Source organism: Gracilinanus agilis, chromosome 2, assembly GCF_016433145.1.
Source record: "Gracilinanus agilis isolate LMUSP501 chromosome 2, AgileGrace, whole genome shotgun sequence".
NCBI lineage: Eukaryota > Metazoa > Chordata > Mammalia > Didelphimorphia > Didelphidae > Gracilinanus > Gracilinanus agilis.
The window spans coordinates 646,638,076-646,658,025 of NC_058131.1; the positions used below are offsets into that span (position 1 = coordinate 646,638,076).

Below are 19,950 nucleotides of genomic sequence, written 5' to 3' on the forward strand. Positions count from 1 at the left end.
AGAAAAGTATTTATTATACAGGCACTGTCCTAGGTGCTGAGAATATAAAGGCTCCCGAAGAGTTGCTGTTCAATCAGAGGAAGCTGTCTATCTATCTGTTGAACATATTTACATAGAGATGATATATTTATACATAAATAATATATGTACACTTATATTTATGTACATATATGCATATGGGTAAATATGATATATGTATGTGTATATGTGTATTTCTTTATAGACAGAATTTATGCTCCTTCATACATACATATACACACAGTAAAGTCCTGTGCTCAAAGTTTTGGAGGAAATGCATTCTAAGCAAAAGGGCAAACCTATGTAAAGGCTCAGAGGAAGAAGATTAAATGTGATATATGAAGACTAGCAAGAAGTCCAGTTTAACAAATCAATAAGGAAAGGGGAGTAATGTGTGATAATCGTGGAAAGGGAGTTAAAGCCAGATTATGAAGAGTTTTATGTGCTAAAGAAGGAGTTTATATTTTATTATAAAGGCAAATGGGAGTCGGTGAAATTTCTTGAATAGGACAGTGACAGAGTTGTGCTTGAATTTTAGGAATATCAATTTTGCTTTTGTGTGGAGATGGATAGATTGGAGAGGGAGCAGACAGGAAATAGGGAGTTCAGTTAAGAAGCTATTGCAATTGTTCAAGTGAGGGGTGATAAGGAGATGAATTACACTGGTCAGGATATGTGAGTAAAAAGAGGACAGCTAGGTGGCTCAGTGGATAGTGCCAGGCCTGGAGAAAGAAGATCATGATTCAAATCTGGTCTTGGATACTTCCCAGCTGTGTGACCCTGGGCAAGTCACTTAATCCAAATTACCTAGCCCTTACCCCTCTTCTTGGGGTAAGGTTCTTGGGGTATCAGTTCTTGTAACTTTGTTTAAAAAAAAGGTTAAAAAAACCCAAGCATGGGGGCAGCTGGGTAGCTCAGTGGATTGAGAATCAGGCCTAGAGATGGGAGGTCCTAGGTTCAAATCTTGCCTCAGACACTTCCCAGCTGTGTGATCCTGGGCAAGTCACTTGACTCTCATTGCCTACCCTTACTGCTCTTCTGCCTTGGAGTCAATACTTTGTATTGACTCCAAGATGGAAGGTAAGGATTTTTAAAAACACACAAAAACCCCCCCAAGCATTGGGTAGGTGGAATTGACAATCCTTGGCAAGTGATTGGATATAGGTGTGTGCCAGTTGTAGCTAGTTGACGATGACTAAAAGTTTGAGAAACACTGTGACTTGGAGCATAGTGCCATCTTTGATATAAAGAGGCTACAAAGCAGTGGTAGGTAAATTGCAAGTATTTAGGGTCAATAATGAATTCTGTTTTTGTATAGGGTTGGGGGATTCCTCAATAATTTTTAAGTGTAAAGAAAATCTCAGATCAAAAAAGTTTGAAATCTGCTATTCTAGGTGAATAACTAAGAATATAAGTCACACAGAAGGTGCCAGTTTCCATTGGTGAGAAGAATTTTCTTGCCTGGGAGTTCTTTATACCAGTGAAATTATAGGTTCATACTCTATCTACTTGATATGCAGGAGACGGTCACTTCTTAAAAACAAAACATGAAATCTTAGAGCTTCTTTAAAATATCTTGTAAAGGGAACATCTGAGATCATTGAGGATCAAAGGAATCACCCAAAGGCATCAAAGGTGCATTAGTCTGAGGATTCCTTTTGAGAAATCAGTTTTTTTTAACCCTTACCTTTTCTCTTAGAATTGATACTAAGTAGAGGTTCTGAGGCAGAAGAGCTGTTAAGGGCTAGGCAATTGGGGTTAAGTGACTTGCCCAGGGTCACACTGCCAGAAAGTATCTGAGGCCAGACTTGAACTCAGGAAGATGGGTCTTCTTGACTCCATTGAGCTACCTATCTGCCCACTAAATGGTTTATATTGGCTATAAATACAGAAAAAAAGTTTCCAGAAATGAGAAACCTTTATGTGGGTAAAAATAGTCAGAAAAAGTTGTGAGGAAGAGGTTGGATTTAAGAGAGGTCTTGGATAGGATTTGGCTAGGAGAGACAATTGAGAGAACTTTTCAACTGTGGTAAAGATGGAAAAATACCAGGTTGTGAATAAACCTGTCACAGGATGAGGGAGGGACAAGCTAAATAGATTGTTCTTAATGGAACTATAGAATTAAAGAATGGTAGAAAATAAAGCTGAAGAGGTAAGACAAAAAATCAAATCATGGAGAGCCTTGAGATTCAGGAAGGAAAATTTTGATGAAGGCTTGCATCCTTTTAGAAGTGATGGGTCCAATTTTAATTTATTTACTGTAATTTAAAGTCGGGGGGAGCTGGTAATGTGCTCTTTGGTTCCACCAAATTAGTGTTATTTGGGAACTTCTATTTCATGCAGGACCAGGAGAAATGGCAAGAGGATTATGAGAACTGGACTAATTGGGCAAATTCCATGTCCCTGGTCCTTCTAGTGTACCTGTGAATTAAAAAGTAGAAAAGGGAAAGAGAAGCTGCAAAAAGCAAGAACAATTTCAGGCACCCAACCAAGAAGAGAAAATGATTCCTCCTCTTTCATCTATGGCATAGGCTCTTGCTCTAGCACCTGAAACTCAAACTTTTGCCCTCTGCTTCCTAGATTTTAGCAGCAGCTCAACAGTGCTCAACATGTCAACAGTTTCAATGCCAAATATAGGTCCATTTGTTGATAGTAATGGAGTTTATTTTTTTCATTAGTCAAACAAAATAGGAATTAAAATTCTCATTTTCATTAACTATTTTACATTTTTGTAGGTAATTCTTTTGAATTCTCAGTTTTGTTGATATACATAAGGTTCTGACAATTGAAAAAATTCCCAATTAATCTTATACATTTAAAAATTTGTTGGTGTAATTTTACTCTCCCTTCCTTTTAATTAGATTAGTCAACAATTATCAATTTGTTAGTCATTTGAAAGATTAGCTTTAGTTATTTTTTTATTCAATTCTATAGTCCTTATGGTTTTGCCTTAAATTTTTAAGATTTTTCTCCTGGGTGCTCATTTTTTGGTTTTATTATTCATTAATCCTCTCTTTTTCTATTTTGTTCATCTATTTTTTTAAAACATATTTTCCCCTCTGTAGTTTACATAATTTCAATCTAGAAATTTTGATTGTTATCCTTTCTTTTCACATGGTTATTAATTTTCTTTTCTTTTCACATGGTTATTAATGATTATTTGTTGAGTCTCCATTTAGATCTGTATCTTTAGCTTATGTTCTTTGTGTTGATTACTGTTTTTGTTGCATCGTAATGCAACAATCTGCAAAGGATATATTCAGTATTTTTGCTTTCTTACATTTACTTGTAATTTTTTTCTATGTACACAGTCTATTTTCCTAAAGATACTATATAGTGCTAACATTCTTAAATCCTAATCTTTGTTCTGATATGTGATCCATCTAAACGCCTGAACTTAGTTTGGTTTTTAAAAAATGTCTATACTCTACCTGGAGCCAAAGCAGGTACAGGTGGGAGAGAGTTTGGTGATGCAGAACTAGAAGGTTTGACGGATCTGTTCACTTTGGGAGCTTAAAGATAAATAATTAATTATTACAGACATATCCCACCTAAGGAAAACCCATATTTATGACAAAAATAAAATATGGAAAGATTCTTTCATTAGTACTTGATAGCCCACTGAATGGGTCAAATGAAATTCCTTATAAATAATGTCAAACAGTAAAACAGTAAAGTTATTTAGAAAAAATAAGCAAAATAAAACTTTTGAGAAAAAAATCAAGAAAGTAATAATTTGACAACCCCAGAGATCATTAACATTATTTTATTATAATGGAACTTTACTAGAACTAACATTGCTAACATTGCTGAAGCTGGAGATAAAATGGGTTTGACTTCCCACATCTTTGTGGCTAGTGTTTTTTCTCTTACCATGCTCAGGTGGGGGTGAATTGCTTTCTGTAGGATGGATGTAATTTTCATCTTCGTCCTCAACAGGAACCACATAATCAGCCTTTAAAATCAGAGAGATAAAAGGAGTCACTGCTAGTTATTCTCTAGATTCTAGAGTCTAGAAGATAGTCATTAATTGACAGGAAAGGTTCTGGGGGAGACAGTCTCAAAGGTCCCCTCTGTCTTAAGATTGTATAACTCTTGGTTGCCTTTCTTCCTTGATATGACTGTCACCCCTTAGTACTGGTGCAAGGACTCAATCAGATTTTAGGTTATGGAACTGGTGGACCTTGAACAGGCGAAGGTGCTTTGGGACCTCAAGACCAAGGAAAGTAATACCTAGAAATCTTGTGCTTTGGGCCAAACATGCCAAGCCAAGGGAAGCTTTTCACCCAGCCTACTTGGGTCTGGAATTTCCTTACATGTGGTCACAGGACTCAGGCTTTAGGCTGTGGTTCCTCACCACAAATACCACCATGGCAAAAAGATAGTTCTGGCAAGCTGGGTTTCTGTCACCTTCTTTACTACTATTCTTGCATCTTTTCTTGTCCCCTTCATCCCACATTTTGCTCTTTTTTGTCTTCCCATACTGATTTTGCCCCATTCTGTATAGACTGACAAAAAATATGGTCACTGGAATGTACCCCCGTAGCATCCCCACTTCTTTGTAGTTACCAACAAAAGGTACCTCAAGTTTGTTTTAATGTGCCATGTGGGTCACTATCCACTCAAAACCATTGTTCATGATCCCTTGTTTATGTGTTTATTTTTGCTAGTCAACCAGAGGACACATTAATTCAATCAAAGATATTTAATCAAAGAATGACAATTGGTAAATTCACCTCTTCTCCCCCAGTCTCCTTGCCATGATGGGTGCATTTAGGTTACATTATCTCACAAGTTACTATGCTACCAGTGAAGAGGGTGCAACCTCATAAGGAACACATGTGATGAGAGGACATATGTGAAGTAGGCACAGAGCAGCAGAGACATCACCAGGAGGCACCAGTAGTTCTGTAGCAGTTTGTAGCTTTGAAGGTGTGATGTGTTTTGGCCACATGAGTTCCTGGCACTTGAAAGCTGATGAATAAGTCTTGGTCAAGGATGTTCCTTCTGTATATATCCTTGTCATTTAAGGAATGCTGCTATGTGGGAGAGTGTACCCCCATGTCCCTAGAAGGAGACTCTTCTCATGTCATTTTATTTGTTTTACTATCAAAGACATTTGTTTTGTTTGAACTAATGTGGTATCTAGCAAAAGTACACAATCAGTGGTAAGACAATTGGCTCTGGAGTCAAGGGACCTGTCTTCATGTTTACTCCTTTGGGACCTTGGGCAAGTCACTTTCTGAGCTTCCAGATGGTCTCTAAGGTCTTTTCCAGTTCTAGTTCTAGGATTTCATGATCTCAATGGATACTGACCCACAGTTCTGACCTTGAACCTTGGGTAGATTTTCTAGAATACACACAAATGAAAAAGAATGTACTAGAGAGTGCTGGAAACTATGTACATCTTTTCTTTCAGTGCTATTGTCTACCTTGTATTACAAAGAGAAAGCAGCAAAAAGATCATCCTTAAATTATGCACAAAGGGCTTTAAAAGAAAGCATATCCTTTGATCCTGCAATACCACTACCGGGTTTGTACCCCAAAGAGATAATAAGGAAAAATACTTGTACAAAAATACTCACAGCTGTAGGCTCTTTGTGGTGGCAAAAAAAAAGGAAAATGAGAGGATGTACCTTGATTGGGGAATGGCTGAACAAATTGTGGTATATGATGGTGATGGAATACTATTGTGCTATAAGGAATGATGATCTAGAGCAGTGATTCCCAAAGTGGGTGCTACCACCCCCTGGTGGGTACTGCAGCAATCCAGGAGAGCGGTGATGGCCACAGGGGCATTTATCTTTCCTATTAATTGCTATTAAAATTTTTAAAAAAATTAATTTCCAGAGGGCTAAGTAATACTTTTTCTGGGAAGGAGGTGGTAGGCTAAAAAAGTTTGGGAACCACTGATCTAGAGGATTTCTATATGAACTGGGAGAACCTCAATGAACTGATGCAGAGTGAAATGAGGAGAACTAGAGGAACATTGTACACAACAAAGTAAAACACTGTGGAAAAATCCAATGTGAAGAACTTTCCTACTAGTAGCAATGCAACAAGCCAGAATACTCCTGAAGGACTTATGGGAAAGAATGCTATCCACATTGAGAGAAAGAACTATGGGAGTAGAAAGGCAAAAGAAAAACATATGGCATGACTTGTTACAAGTATATATGGATATGTGATTTGGGGTTTAGGCTTTAAAAGATCGCTCTATAGCAAAAATGAATAATATGGAAATAGGTCAGATGATAACATTTGTACAACCCAGTGGCATTGCTTGCTGGCTCTGGGAGGGGGAGGAAAAAGAGGGGAGGGAAAGAAAATGAATCATGTATACATGGAAAAATACTTAAAAATAAAAAATAATACAATTTTTTAAAAGATTATCCTTAGGAATCTATTAAGTTCCCTTTAAACTAGTATTTCAAAGAATTGATATTTTCTTGAAAATTAAGGTGAATTGTGGTGGCAATGAATTGGAAACTGAAGGAATGGCCATCAACTGATTTTCCTAGTGATTATGACTTATGTATGCATACTTCATACAAGTGAATTTTAATGAAAATATAAAAAGATTCCACTAAAAGATGGCTAATGAGTTATGTTTCAGTGTTTTCTAAGCACCTATATCAAATGATTTTAAAGATCATTGGAACATTTCAATCAATCCAGAATGCTGCATGCCTGTTGTAGCTGACAGAATGAATTAGTCTTACGTATGTTCATGAGCAAAACCACAAAGTCATCTATTCCTTTTGAGAATTCAGTTGTAGATTTTTCTCAAGATTCTTTTTTAAAAAAGGAAATTGTTCTGAGAACCCACCTGTTGCAGGGGAGATTTCAAGAAGGCACTTTACCATAGACCCTTAAGACATGATGGACTGACTAAATATATGAGAATTTATTTTTAATATACTGAATTATTGTGTATTTCTGTATTTGGGACCTGGGTTAGAGATTCCATCCAGGCTATTGTTTTTTGCATGTGCTTTGCCCTTAGGAAACCCAGAGAATATCTTCTTTTTTTTTTTTAACAGAATTTAGATAACAAATTAAAGGAATAAGGGCTCTTTCCCTGTGTACATATTCCCCATGATGTCAGTATGGAGAGAAGCGAACTTCTTTATTAACTGTTTGCCATGTTCAAGGAAGGGGCTGAATAATGAACTCCTAAAATTCTATTTATTAAGATGCTTAACCAGGTTCTAGGTCATTCCTGGTCATTAGGGACAACCTTGGAGACCTCTATATCTCTTTATCAATTATGATGGTGGCCGAACCAATAAACAGAAGCAATCAATAAATTTCTATTTTTACCTCTCCCTGCCACAAAAGAAAATTAATGTGAATTGCAAATACTTGTAGTATGCTATTTAAAAGCACTGATCATTTACTAGGCCGCAGAGACAAGTCAACTTTCTGTTGATGGCACACCTTAGGAAAGGAGCCAAGATGTGAGGGATGGTGTGAAAGAAGGGGGAGGGAAAGAGCTTTAGAGGAGATGGGAGATACCTACTTCATAATTCCTCCCAGACATACTTTTTTAAAGTGGTCATCCTCTTTCCCCATCTTTTCTTCTTTTCCATCTCAGGAGATAAAGCAGTCAAAGAGTCAGAGAGAAGACATAATTAGAAAGAAATTCAGCAAAATAGAAAAGCAAAAAGGAAGGAAAAAGAAAAATGGAGGAAAATCACAAGAATTGAAGGGCAATAGGAAGGGGACAAAGGTGAGGTGGACTGATCCATAACTGGCATTATTCAGAGCCATAACCAATCATTTGCTAGGGAGTTGATGAGCATTTATTAAGTTCTTGGGAACCTTGCCCTATTTTGGGGATGTCTAGGCTTCAGGTGCATGTCTCTATACATCAATCTATTATTTATATTTTCAATTGTTCCATAACTATTTCTGGGGTCCCATTAGAACAAAATGTCTGCATATGGCCAGCTTCTAAAAAAGTATTTAAATAAGATCTTACATAAAGTTTTTCTGGTGCATTATATGTTTTGCTTTCCCTTCTCTGCCTCTGAATTTTTCTGGTTTCCTTCAAGACCCAACTCAAATCTCACTTTCTGTAAGAGACCTTTAGATGCCCACCTCCCTTACCTAGCGGCTAGTATATTCCCATTGAGACTATGTTCTGCTGGCATGTATCTTGTAATTTATATGTTGCCTCCCCCAAAAGAATGTGAGTTCCTCAAGGGAAGGAATCATATTTTTCGGCTTTTCTTTGTAATCCTGGAATTATGACTGATTGATTATAGGAATTTTCACATTCAAGAGTGTTGAGCAGTTATAAAAGGAAGAAGATCCCAGAGTGGTAAGACTGCATTTGCTTCATAGTCTTTATTTTATATATATATCATATCTCCTTATGTGTACATACATGTTGTTTGCTCAGATAGACTATAAGCTCCTTGAGGGCAGGGACTATTTTGTTTTTGTCTTTGTATCACTTGTGTCTAGCACAAAGTTGGTGTTTAATAAATGTTTGTTGACTGATGGAGCATTTTGCCAAAGGTCAGTCCCAGGGACGAAGGTGATCTTTGCAACTAAGCATATGGAAGAGCTTTTGCCATTAGTATGAGGATTACCTCATCTTCCGAGCAGTTTTTTGGCTTTGGTGGGAGCTGAGGCTTCTGCGGAGGAAGTACCTGCAAAGATGAGTTTCTTGTTTTCTGGGAAGGCCAACTTGCCTTATCTGGAAGTGTCTTGCTGAAAGGTGGAGAATGTCTCTGATGTGATCGATTATCTTTAAAGGAAAGCATACACACATATATACAACTTAAATTTAGATCTCAATTATTCAGTGTTTTGAATTCATTTGAAAGCTTTTTTTTTTTTTTAAACCAGTCGTTCTTGAAAAGCATACAGCACAATTTCATGCAGAGAATCCTGTTTTATCATTGCCTTCTAGTATCAAGTAGCTATGGAAAAAAAAAAAAACAAACAACCCAAAGCAACCACTGATTGAAATGAAAATTTTAAGTGATTGGGGTTTGAACCCAAGACTTCTGTGATCTTTTTCCATACTTCTTCTGGGAGGAGCACTTTATGAGAACTTATACAAACCTTTGGTCAGACTAGGCTCCTCAGAAAACAGCCTGCCTTGGTTATAGAGAAAAAACAATGTTTTTCCCTTTTGCTGACCAAGTTTAAGATCACATGAAATTTCCTTGTTGGTCTTAATATATGATGCCCCTACAGGGCCCCCTTGTGTTATAGGGATCAGGAAATATTCAAGGATCTTTAATTTGGGTATAGATACTCCTTAGTTATGCATAATAATGGGAAAGAGCTCTGGAATGGCAGATCCAAAATGGTAGAGGATATAAAAAATCAATTTTTTTCAAGTGTGGCATTAGATGGGCATATGAATATGTTATGTCATACAAGAAACCTAATAATGAAGTCACATCAAAAAACCAACTCAAAAACTAGAAATCCCTCTGGTTTCCTTAACCTGCTCATTTTTAATCCCAATGAAGATCAGAATTATCCTACCTATCACTTTCCTCAAGTCTTCTTTTATAGAGGGATCATAACCTTCCTGATAATTCCATTTTCCACCAGCTGCTCTGCTGTCTTGGATGCTATCAGAAAATATGTCCCATGGCAGGTGCCCCTTGGTGGTCCTTCTCTTTTTAGGTTCTTTTTTATGTGTGTGTTGTCTTCCCCCATTAAAAAGAAAGCTCCTTGAGGATAAGATCTGTCTTTTTTTTTTATTTGTAATCCTAAAGCTTAGCACAGTGCCTGGCACTTAATAAACATCTGTTGAATTGAATTATCCTTTGTTAGTATAATTTTCCTCACTTTAAAGTAGTACTCTTTCCTTCCCCCATCTCAAATTTCCATGGGAAGGAGAGATATTTAAGCATTTCATATTTTTTAAGGCTTTCTCTGAGACACTATCAACTGAACATGGATATTGAAGTGTCTCAATAAAACAGAATAAATTAATATTCCAACAACTTAAAAGCAATATATATATATATATACATATATATATGTGTATATATACATATACATATACATATACATATATATATATATACATATACATATATATATATAATTATTTTCCATACCTGGGAGGGACAGTGATGCAGAGTATCATAGTAGGAAGAACCCTGAACTATGATTCAGGAAATCTGGGTTCTAGATCCTACCAAACTTAGTTAAGGTAAATCATTAGAGCTTCCCTGGGCCTCAGTTTCCTTAAAAGTAAAATAAGGATACTTCAGACAACAATCTCTGAAGTTCCTTCTAGCTCTATGATCCTATGAATTTTGGGTCATGTGAGGATAACTAAGAGAACTATTACTGAGATTTCCTATTTTTTCTCAGCTACCATTTTAAATGAAAGTCCTGGTCTACTTGGTCACCAATGGAGGGCAACCTTATTGGGCATTTGTGGTAACATTAGCCCTGTTTGCTCTACTTCTTCAGATGGGGATTTGAGAACACACAGGAATGCTTGGATTATGCAACCAGTGTTTAATAAGGTTGTGCAATCTTAGCTTAAGTTGTCAAGAGATACTAACATTTAGCTCTCATTTCAACTGAACTTTAAGAGAAAATCCCTTTCTGGAGCAAAAGAAGAAAAATTAATGTGCAATTTGTAAGTCTTAACTTATCGGGATCTGGATCCTTGTGTTATACTCTACAATTAAATATTTATGTGTTATTCTAGCTTCATTTCCAATGTCCTTTGGCAGTATTTCAAAGTACCCAAGTCTGTTAATCCTCCTAGCCACCTGTGCTGCAAAATCCCAGTAGTTTATTTTTCCTTTTAGTCTGGGGGAGGGAGAGAGTTTCCTCTTTAATGAAAAAAAAAGTACTGGAATTAAAGTTAGGAGTATCTAAGTTTGAATTCTACTTGTGGCATTTCCCAGTAATATAATCATTCTTAACTTGACTTAATTTAACTTGACTCAGTTTCCTTATCTGTAAAGTGGGGCTAATAATAGCACTTACTTCACAGTGTTGTTGTGGATGCTAAATAAATGTTATCCATTAACATTATTTATCAGTAATAAATATTATAAACTATGTTTTCCTCTAATAAATGTTAGGCTTTTGAACCAAAAATAGGGTTAAATATATTCAGAAGAGGGCTGGGCTGAGTTGTGAGATCTGAGTTCTAGCCCTTGTTTTGTTATTTATATGGTCCCAGGGAAATCCTTTAACTTCCTAAACCTGGTTCCTTTTCTGTAAAGCAGAGATGACACCTACTCTGCCTGTTTCATAGAGTTATAGGGAGATTAATTAAAATGAAGCAATTCACCTGAAAGGGAAGGAATGATAAGGATTACTGTTCCTCTTCCTTGGACAGAAGATGATTAATTAATTAATAATGAAATGTTTTCTTCCCCAATCATGACAAATGACAAGAAAATGCAACAGAATTTTTACACTTCCCCCACATATCTTGTAGTTTGTGATGTGGGTCTGGGCTGTAATTCCATCTTCTTTTCCAATATCCTCTTACTAGAAGAATCTAGATATAGTCCCATCAAACAGTGGAATTATTCATTCATGGATCCCTGATGCTCATAATCACAGGATCTCAGAGTGAAAAGATTCCTGAATCCAGCCAGTGCAGCTCATACCTGAATCCCTTCTACATCTTTTTCAACGTGTGGTCCATCACCTAGGTTTTCTTTGACAACCTCCTTAGAGGGGGATTGCATTACCTGCTAAGGCAGCCCATTCCATTTTGGAATAACTCATATTGTTAGGAAGTTTTCTCCTTTATCAACCTTAAAATGCCTCTTATTAACTTTCACTCATTGCTACAAGCTCTATCCTTTGGGATAACTGTGATAAATCTGATCCCACTCCTACCTGATAGCCTTTCAAATTCTTAAAAACAATTATCTTTCATTCCCTGTCCCCCACTCCAATGCATTTCATTTCTCCAGCTTTTCAGCACTTTTACAAACCAGTTTTTAAAAATACCTTTTGAACATTTTGTCTTTAAACAAAATGCCTAAGCCACAAGCCAGTTTTTAAAAAAGTTATAACCATTCATGTCTGGGCTCCAATCTTTGTTTCAAGCTAACCAAACTAATAAAGAGAATCAGGGGAATAGAATATTTATTCAAAACCAACTATTAGGGAGATTCAAAGGGGAAGAGGGTGACGAGAAGGGATATCAATGGAAAAAATGTATAGTGCTTTGCAAACTTTTTGTATAAATTCTAGCTATTTATTATTTGTTATTATTGTTTGAAATAGGAGGAAAATGTCATCTGGGCAGGATAAAATGGGGAGAGCACTGGCTGTTTTGTTAGAAAACCCAGTTAAGTTTGAATGCCAGATCTGCTTTTTACTGCCTATGTGACTTGGGCCAAATCATTTCACTGAACTTCAGTGTCTTTTTCTGCAAAATACAGGGGTTGGACTATATGATCTCTAATGACTCTGAACTTGAAACCCTGTTTGCAAGGGCCATGGTGTTTTCCAGTCTAGAGATCAAAGAGAAGTCCTTCATAGAAAGAATGAATTGGTTTGCCTTGAAATAACATTGAGAGAGAAATTCATTATTAAGCAAAATGTGTACATTTTTTCACAAATCTCTTATACATTTTCTACTTTCTCCACTCAGGTGGCCATCACCCTAGTTTAGTAAATCTTCTGGATTACTGCCAAAGTGTTCTAATTTGCTTCCCTACCTCAATTTTCTTCCCACTCCAATTTATCCTCTAATATAGTTACTAAAGTGATTTTACTAAAGAGTATGTCTTAAATTTACTAAACACTATTCTTGAATTCAAAAAGATAAGTCTTCTGGGTCTGGAGTCAGGAAGTTCAGAGCTGATCTCAGGCACTTACTAGCTATATGACCTTGGGCAAGTCATTTAACCTTGTTTACCTTAGTTTCCTTCCCTGTAAAATGAGCTAGACAAGGAAATGGCAAACCATTCCAGTGTCTTTGCCAAGAAGATCCCAAATGGGACCACAAAGAGTCTGTCATGACTGAAAATAACCAAACAATGACAGTGTTTTGCTATCTCATCCTCACCTCTCTTCCTGCTCCTACCATCTTCCACTGACTCTTTTAGTCACACTAGTCTACTTGCTGTTCTTCTCATAGAATGCTCCATCTCCCATCTCAGCCCTTGCTCTGTCTTTCTTCCAGAGACCTGGTGTATTCTGTCTCTCAATCTCTGCCTTTTAGAATATCTGACTTCCTTTAAGACTCAGCTGAAGAGTCACTTCTTGAAGGAGACTTTCCTGCCTCTTTCTTCTACTTCAAGTCACTAATACCTTCATCCTTCTAAGGCAGTGGTTCCCAAACTTTTTTGGCCTACAGCCCCCTTTCCAGAAAAAAATATTACTTAGCCTCCTGGAAATTAATTTTTTTAAAAATTTTAATAGCAATTAATAGGAAAGATAAATGCACCTGTGGCCATCACTGTTCTCCTGGATCACTGCAGCATCCACTAGGGGGCAGTAGCGCCCACTTTGGGAATCACTGCTCTAAGGCTACTTTTCCTTTACTTTCTATATATGTGTGTGTTGTCTCCTCAGGTAGAATGTAAATGTCTCAAAGGATGGTCTATTTTTTGCTTTTTCTTTGATTCCCAGCACTTATGAACAGTGCCTGGCATATCATAAGTGTTTATTAAAGGTTTATGGATTGATTGGTATTTGAAGAAAATAATGATAATTTATAATTCTAAAGCACTTTAAGACTTTTATAACATTACAAATATTATTATTCTAATTTTATGGATGGAGAAGCAGAGGCTCATAGTGGTTAAGTGGTTTGTTCAGTTACCCAGCTGGGGAGTCTCAGACCTAGAACTTAAAACTAAGATCTTTAGTTTCCACAAAGACCAGGAAAAGATTTAGTCCCTACTTTACACATAGATTTATATTTTTATCCACTCACACATACACTAGAGATATGACTGTTAGTCTTACCTGCATATTCTCCTTTGGAAAATGGAAGCGCAGCGGGAAGCTTCCTTTTCTCTTTTTCTGTAGGAGGAGGTTCATAGCTGTCATCTGCCGTTTCTTCCCCAGGTACCACATATGTCTCTGAATCAGAGGGTTCATCTGGATTTTCATAATCACTGTCCTAGAAATACAGGTTGGCTTTGCTTAATGGAATAGCTGTGATCACAAAAAGTTAGCCATAAAATGAATTTCTGTTAATTATTCCCCATTGATGTATGTTTGGAAAATGAAAGGTGCAATCTCAAAAGAAAAAAAGAATGCTATTTTCATGACCAAATTTCTAAAAATCACACAAGAACCAGCAAAATTTTAAAAACCATCCAGTCACAAAATAAGAGGATCTTTTTAGAGGCAACAGTGATGATCTTCAGAATAAGGCACAGAATATAACTTTGATGTCAAGAAAAAGTGTTTAACAATGAAAACTGGCCCAAAGTGGGAAAGGGGTATCTAGAGAAGAGCTGAGTCTGCCTTTGTTGGAGGCCTTCAAATAGAGGTCGAATGACTTCTCCTAACTTTGTCAGGTGTGTGATAGCAGGGCTTCCTTTCAAGTATGAGTCCGACTAGATTGTGGCTGAGGCCCCTTCAAGCTCTCAAATTCTGCAAAACTGAAAAACTATCATATTCCAACATCTTTATCAAGGAATCTTAATGATTTTGAATTATTGCATCCAGTTTTTATATACAGGCATATCTTGTTTTATTGTACTTCTCTTTATTGAGCTTTTATAAATTGAAGGATTATGGCAACCCTTCATCAAGCAAATGTATTGGCTCCATTTTTCCAACACCAGGTGCTCACATCATGACTGTCACATTTTCATAATTCTGGCAATATTTCAAACTTTTCATTATTATTATATTTGTCCCAGTGATCTGACCAGTGATCCTTCATTTTACTAGTGTAATTGTTTTGGGGCACCATAAACCATATCCAGATAAGGCAATGAACTTAAGTCAATAAATGTATACATACAGATATTTTTGTATGCCATGAAAAGTTATCAAAAAGTTAGTGGGTCAGAAGTCATTACCTGAAAGAGTCAAAAGAAGCAATATGGTATAGTAAAAAATTAGCTGGTCTTAGGTATATCACTTCCTATTCAATGAGGTCAAAATGAATAATTTGGAAGGAAACAGCTATAATTGTATTCTCTGGGAGCCTAATTGTGGAGGACCTTCTGCTGACTTCAGGAAGATATACTTACAAAGTCATCTGACCACTGTTCCTCTTCATCAACAGGGCTTTCTAAAGCAGACATGAGAGGGAAAAGAAGATCACATGAGCACAGATCATAGACAATCTATTTCAGTTAAAAACAGATAGCCAAATGACTCTTTGTCCTTCCCCTCATAAATGCAGAACTGAGGATAATCACAGCATGAAGCCACCTTTCATGGTAAATAAAATAAAATCTTCCCCCAGTTCAATACTACCAGTATTACTTATCAATTGATTTGTGCAAGGAACTGTGCTAAGCACTGAGGATACAAAGACAAATATATATTTAAAAAGACTTTCCCTCAAGGTGCTTAAATTCTACTAGTGGATATAAAATATCAATGGAAAATAAATATGCGATAATATGAGAAGGAAGAATACACTATCAGCCAGAGGTGGAAGTCAAGAGAGGTTCCCCCAAGAAGGGACACCTAAAGTCCTGGAAGATAACTAAGGATCTTTAGAGCCAAGTCTAAGGAGGAAAAACATTCCAGGTATGGCATCTAGCCTGTACGAAGGCATGGAAGTACTCCTGGGGTACCTCCCTTTGACTGGAGGGTAGAGGGCTCTTTTTATAGCCTTTATTTAAGGAAGTCACTCAGGCTTATCATCATCTTCATACCAGGCTGTACTCTTTTGCTATATTTCTCTATCATGCCCCAGAAACTCCTCATTTTAGAAGATCCCTTTAGTCCTGGAACTCATAGCTCCAAAGTACCCTCTACCTCTGGGGCCCCTCCCTCTGATTGGAGGTGATGGGATCTTCACAGAGCTGCCATTTAAGGAGGGCTTAAAGAAGGTACCCAGGTCAACCATCTCTTCATTTCTCATTAAGCTATACTCCTTTGGCTACTTTTTTCTATTATGCACTTATTGTGGATGTTCTCGTCTCCTCTTTCTCCTCTCCTTTTCACCTTCCTTTTATAGGCTGTCTTTCTCATTAGAATGTAAACTCTTTGAGGGTAGGGACTGTCTTTCTTTTCACTTGTATTTGTATTCTCAGGGCTCAGCATCTGGCTCATGGTAAGCATTTAATAAATACTTGTTGACTGATTGACTATGCAGTAATTCCCAAAGTGGGTGCTATCGCCCCCTGGTGGGTGCTGCAGCAATCAGGGGAGCGGTGATGGCCACAGGTGCATTTATCTTTCCTATTAATTGTTATTAAATTTTTTAAAAAATTAATTTCCAGGGGGCTAAGTAATATTTTTTCTGGAAAGGGGGAGGTAGGCCAAAAAAGTTTGGGAACCACTGGTATAGAGGAAGAAATAAACAAGACGTAGGATGAAGCCTAGACATACTTGCATGGTTAGGGGAGATAATATAGATGGAGACACAGCAAGGAATGTGAAGGAGTCATTAAGGAGGTTACAAAGGGTGGTGGCATGAATGAAAAGGGAAAGCAACAGGAATAGATAGTAAATTCCAGGAATCTAGTTGAGAATAGAAGAAAGGACAGAGGTCAAGTGAGTTTTTATTTTTCTTAAACAGGATGGACAAAGACCTGGGAATGATTGCAGGTATTTAGAAGGCAATCAGTAACTAGGAGGAGATTAAAGATTAAAGAGCGAGGACATGTTAGTGAGTGAAATCTTCAGGAAAAGATGAAAAAGGATGAGAGCCAAGATTGAGGGGTAGTAAAATGTAGAAAAAGAAGAGAGAAGGCATGGCAAGATACTTGTATTTTCTCAGTAAAATATGGGAGAGTGGAGAAGATGGTATGGGGAATTTCAAGAGAAAAGAGAAGATTTGGGACAACCTGTATGTGACATGGGACAGAGAATCAATTTAGGGGAAGTAAAAGGATTGCATTGCTGCAATGATGGATCCAATTGAAATAACAAATTTTCAATTGACTCAACCCAGTTATGTGACTTTCTATAGCTCTGGTCAGTAGCACATGAGTAACAGCAGAGAAATTATACAAGATAACCCTGCTAGATACAACCACAGAGATAATTGTACTCAATCATTTTCTATCATTGTCAAGTAAGACAAATTGACAAACAAGCTCCTCAAAGGGGTTCACTGGTGCCATAGAGGATGTCCTGTAACAAATGCATACATGGTCTGCCTGACAGCTATGTAGAGGATGGATTGCTGTAGGTAGAGGCTTGAGGTAGGGGGATCACATGAGAGGTTATTGCTATCGTTCAAGCAAAGGTGAAGAATGTCTGCATTAGGGTGGTGGCTATTTGAGTGCAGAGGGAGGGACTGACAGAAGAATTGCTGTGGCATCAGAAATCACCACAGATTTACACATTGGGAATTCACTGTTCTGAAGAAGCTTAGAGTGGGAAAAGGTAAGGTAGAAACAGGATGACAGTCTTGGGAACTGTGTGACCCACTTGAACTTTCTATGGAGTGCATGGTTTAATTTTGTGAGTGTAACCGTATAGGCTGGGAAGTTGGCAATCTGGTTGTACCACATTCTAAAAATAAAGGGGGGGCATTACCTTCATATTTACCATTTGATAATTAAACCCATCTAATTTCTTATATTGGCCCCAGATTATGTGTTATCACATTACCCTTTTCCTTAAATCTGCTACTTCAGATGTACCTTTGGTCAATTGATAGCAGAATATCTACCATGAACCCAGTACCAGGCAAGGCCTACTGTGGAAGGGTTTGGGTAAAAGAAGCATAAGACGTGGTCTGTGCCCTCTAGGAGCTTATGATATAGTCGAAGAAATTAGACTGAAAATGTGAAACAATTAGAGAGCAATTCAAGACAGCATATAATTATTAAATCATGTAGAACAGACAAAAGGTTTAAGAAGAAAAAAGTCAGTGCAGGCTTGGGCAATCAGAGAAAATTTCTAGGAGTGGAACTCAGATCTGGAGCTCAGAGTTGATGTTACCTCTATGCCACAAGTTTCTCCCCACCTTAGAGCATCCTCTACTCAGCTGCCAAGGTAATCTTCCTAAAACATAGGTTGGACCACATCATGACCTTCCCCCCTCTCCAATAAATTCCAGAGGCTCTTTATAACTTCCAGGGTTAAATATAAAATTGTCTGGTGTTCAAAGTCATTCATAACCTGCCCTCCCCATTTCTGTCTATTTCTGTCTTCTACTACTTTCCATTCCACCCACCCCCACCACATATTCCAAGATCTAGGGGTGCTGACCTTCTTGCTTATCCTCACATGAGACATTTCATGTTCGGACTCCAGGAATTTTCACTGGCTACCTCCCATGCCTAGAATTCTTTCCCTCCTCATCTCTACCTCTTGGCTTCTCTGGCTTCCTTCAAGAACTAGGTGAAAAATCCAATCTTCTATAAAAAGTCTTTCCTTTAAATTTAGTGCCTTCCCTCTATTGGTTATCACTGATATATCCTGCATATATCTAGTAGTACATAGTTGTTTATATATTGCCTCCCCTATAGAATGTGAACTCCTTGAAAACAGGGACTGGTTTTTGCCTTTTCTTGCATTCCCAACACTAAGCATAGTGACTGGTGCATAGTAAGAGCTTAATAAATATTTATTGACCTAAATAAGCTAATTTAGATGACTACATTTTATTGAAAATCATATAGTGCCAATAGGGGCTAGGAAGAACCTTTAAAGAGCATCTAATTCAATCTCCTTATTTTACCAATCAGGAAACAGATTCAAGATAAGTGACTTGTTCAATGTCACCTGGTTAATAAATGGTAGATTTAGCACTTGAACACAACCCTCCCATCTCCTAGTATAATGGTCTTTTCCCTATGTCAAAGATAGAAAAGATTTAGCAAGATCAGTGATACCCAAAGTGGGCGCTACTGCCCCCTGGTGGGTGCTGCAGTGATCCAGGAAAGTGGTGATGGCCACAGGTGCATTTATCTTTCCTATTAATTGCTATTAAATTTTTTAAAAAATTAATTTCCAGGGGGCTAAGTAATATTTTTTCTGGAAAGCAGGCAGTAGGCCAAAAAAATTTGGGAAACACTGAGCTAGATAAAGAGGAGGAAGAGAAAAGGACAACCCAAAGAGCACTTACAATAAGCAAATACACAGAAGCCAGATAGGGTGGGGTATGTGAAAGAGATTGCCCTGTTTCAGTGATTTGCTTTGGAGGGCAATGGGATGGAAGAATATTTTAATGAGGTCAGATTGTAAGGGTATTAAGGGACTTTCTTTGGTTTCAATATATTAGGCAAAAGAGAGTTATTGTAGCTTACTGAGCAGAGCAATAACATGAAGAAAATGACATTTTTTAAAGACTAGAGTAGCAATGGTATGGAGGAATGGAGATGAGAGCCTTTAAGAAGAAAAGTCAAATAGAAAATTATCTGTAATAATATGGAAACGAGGTGGTGAAAGCATGGGCCTGATTTGTGGAAATGGTAAAGAAGAGAAGGAAAATACAAGAGTTACTTTGATGAATTAATGAGACTTGGTGATGTAGACAAAGGAGATGAAAGAAAGGAAAGGATCAAAGATCATGGGGCCATAGATTTGGCGCTGAAAATAATCTTAGAGACCAGCAAGTCTACCTCTCTCATTTTACCAATGGGGAAACTGAGGCAAAGGAAAGCTAATTGACTTGTCCAAAGTCACATGGGTGGGGAGTAACAGAGCTGTGATTTGAACCCAAGTCCTCTGACTCTAAATCTATTGTTGTTGTTGTTTTGTTTTTTTGACATGCTGCCAACTATGACCCTCTAACATATGAATTAAGTAAAGGGTCTGGTGTTGAGCTGGGTATATATTTACTAATACTTTTATTAAATTTAATTTTCT

The 19,950-nt window shown here is 37.3% G+C and overlaps 1 protein-coding gene across 1 annotated transcript in view; it reads right to left on the bottom strand.

The window, feature by feature from the left end:
• The window catches only part of BLNK (B cell linker), a 41,544-nt gene extending 25,514 nt beyond the window's left edge, over positions 1-16,030 (bottom strand). Inside the window, exons 1-6 of the mRNA XM_044660205.1 lie at positions 15,940-16,030; positions 15,201-15,241; positions 13,957-14,113; positions 8,619-8,776; positions 3,892-3,973; positions 3,450-3,530 (exon numbers count right to left, since the gene is read on the bottom strand). Coding sequence (XP_044516140.1) covers positions 3,450-3,530; positions 3,892-3,973; positions 8,619-8,776; positions 13,957-14,113; positions 15,201-15,241; positions 15,940-16,030 — 610 coding nt within the window. The remainder of the gene's footprint in view (positions 1-3,449; positions 3,531-3,891; positions 3,974-8,618; positions 8,777-13,956; positions 14,114-15,200; positions 15,242-15,939) is intronic.
• Positions 16,031-19,950: the final 3,920 nt, after the last annotated feature.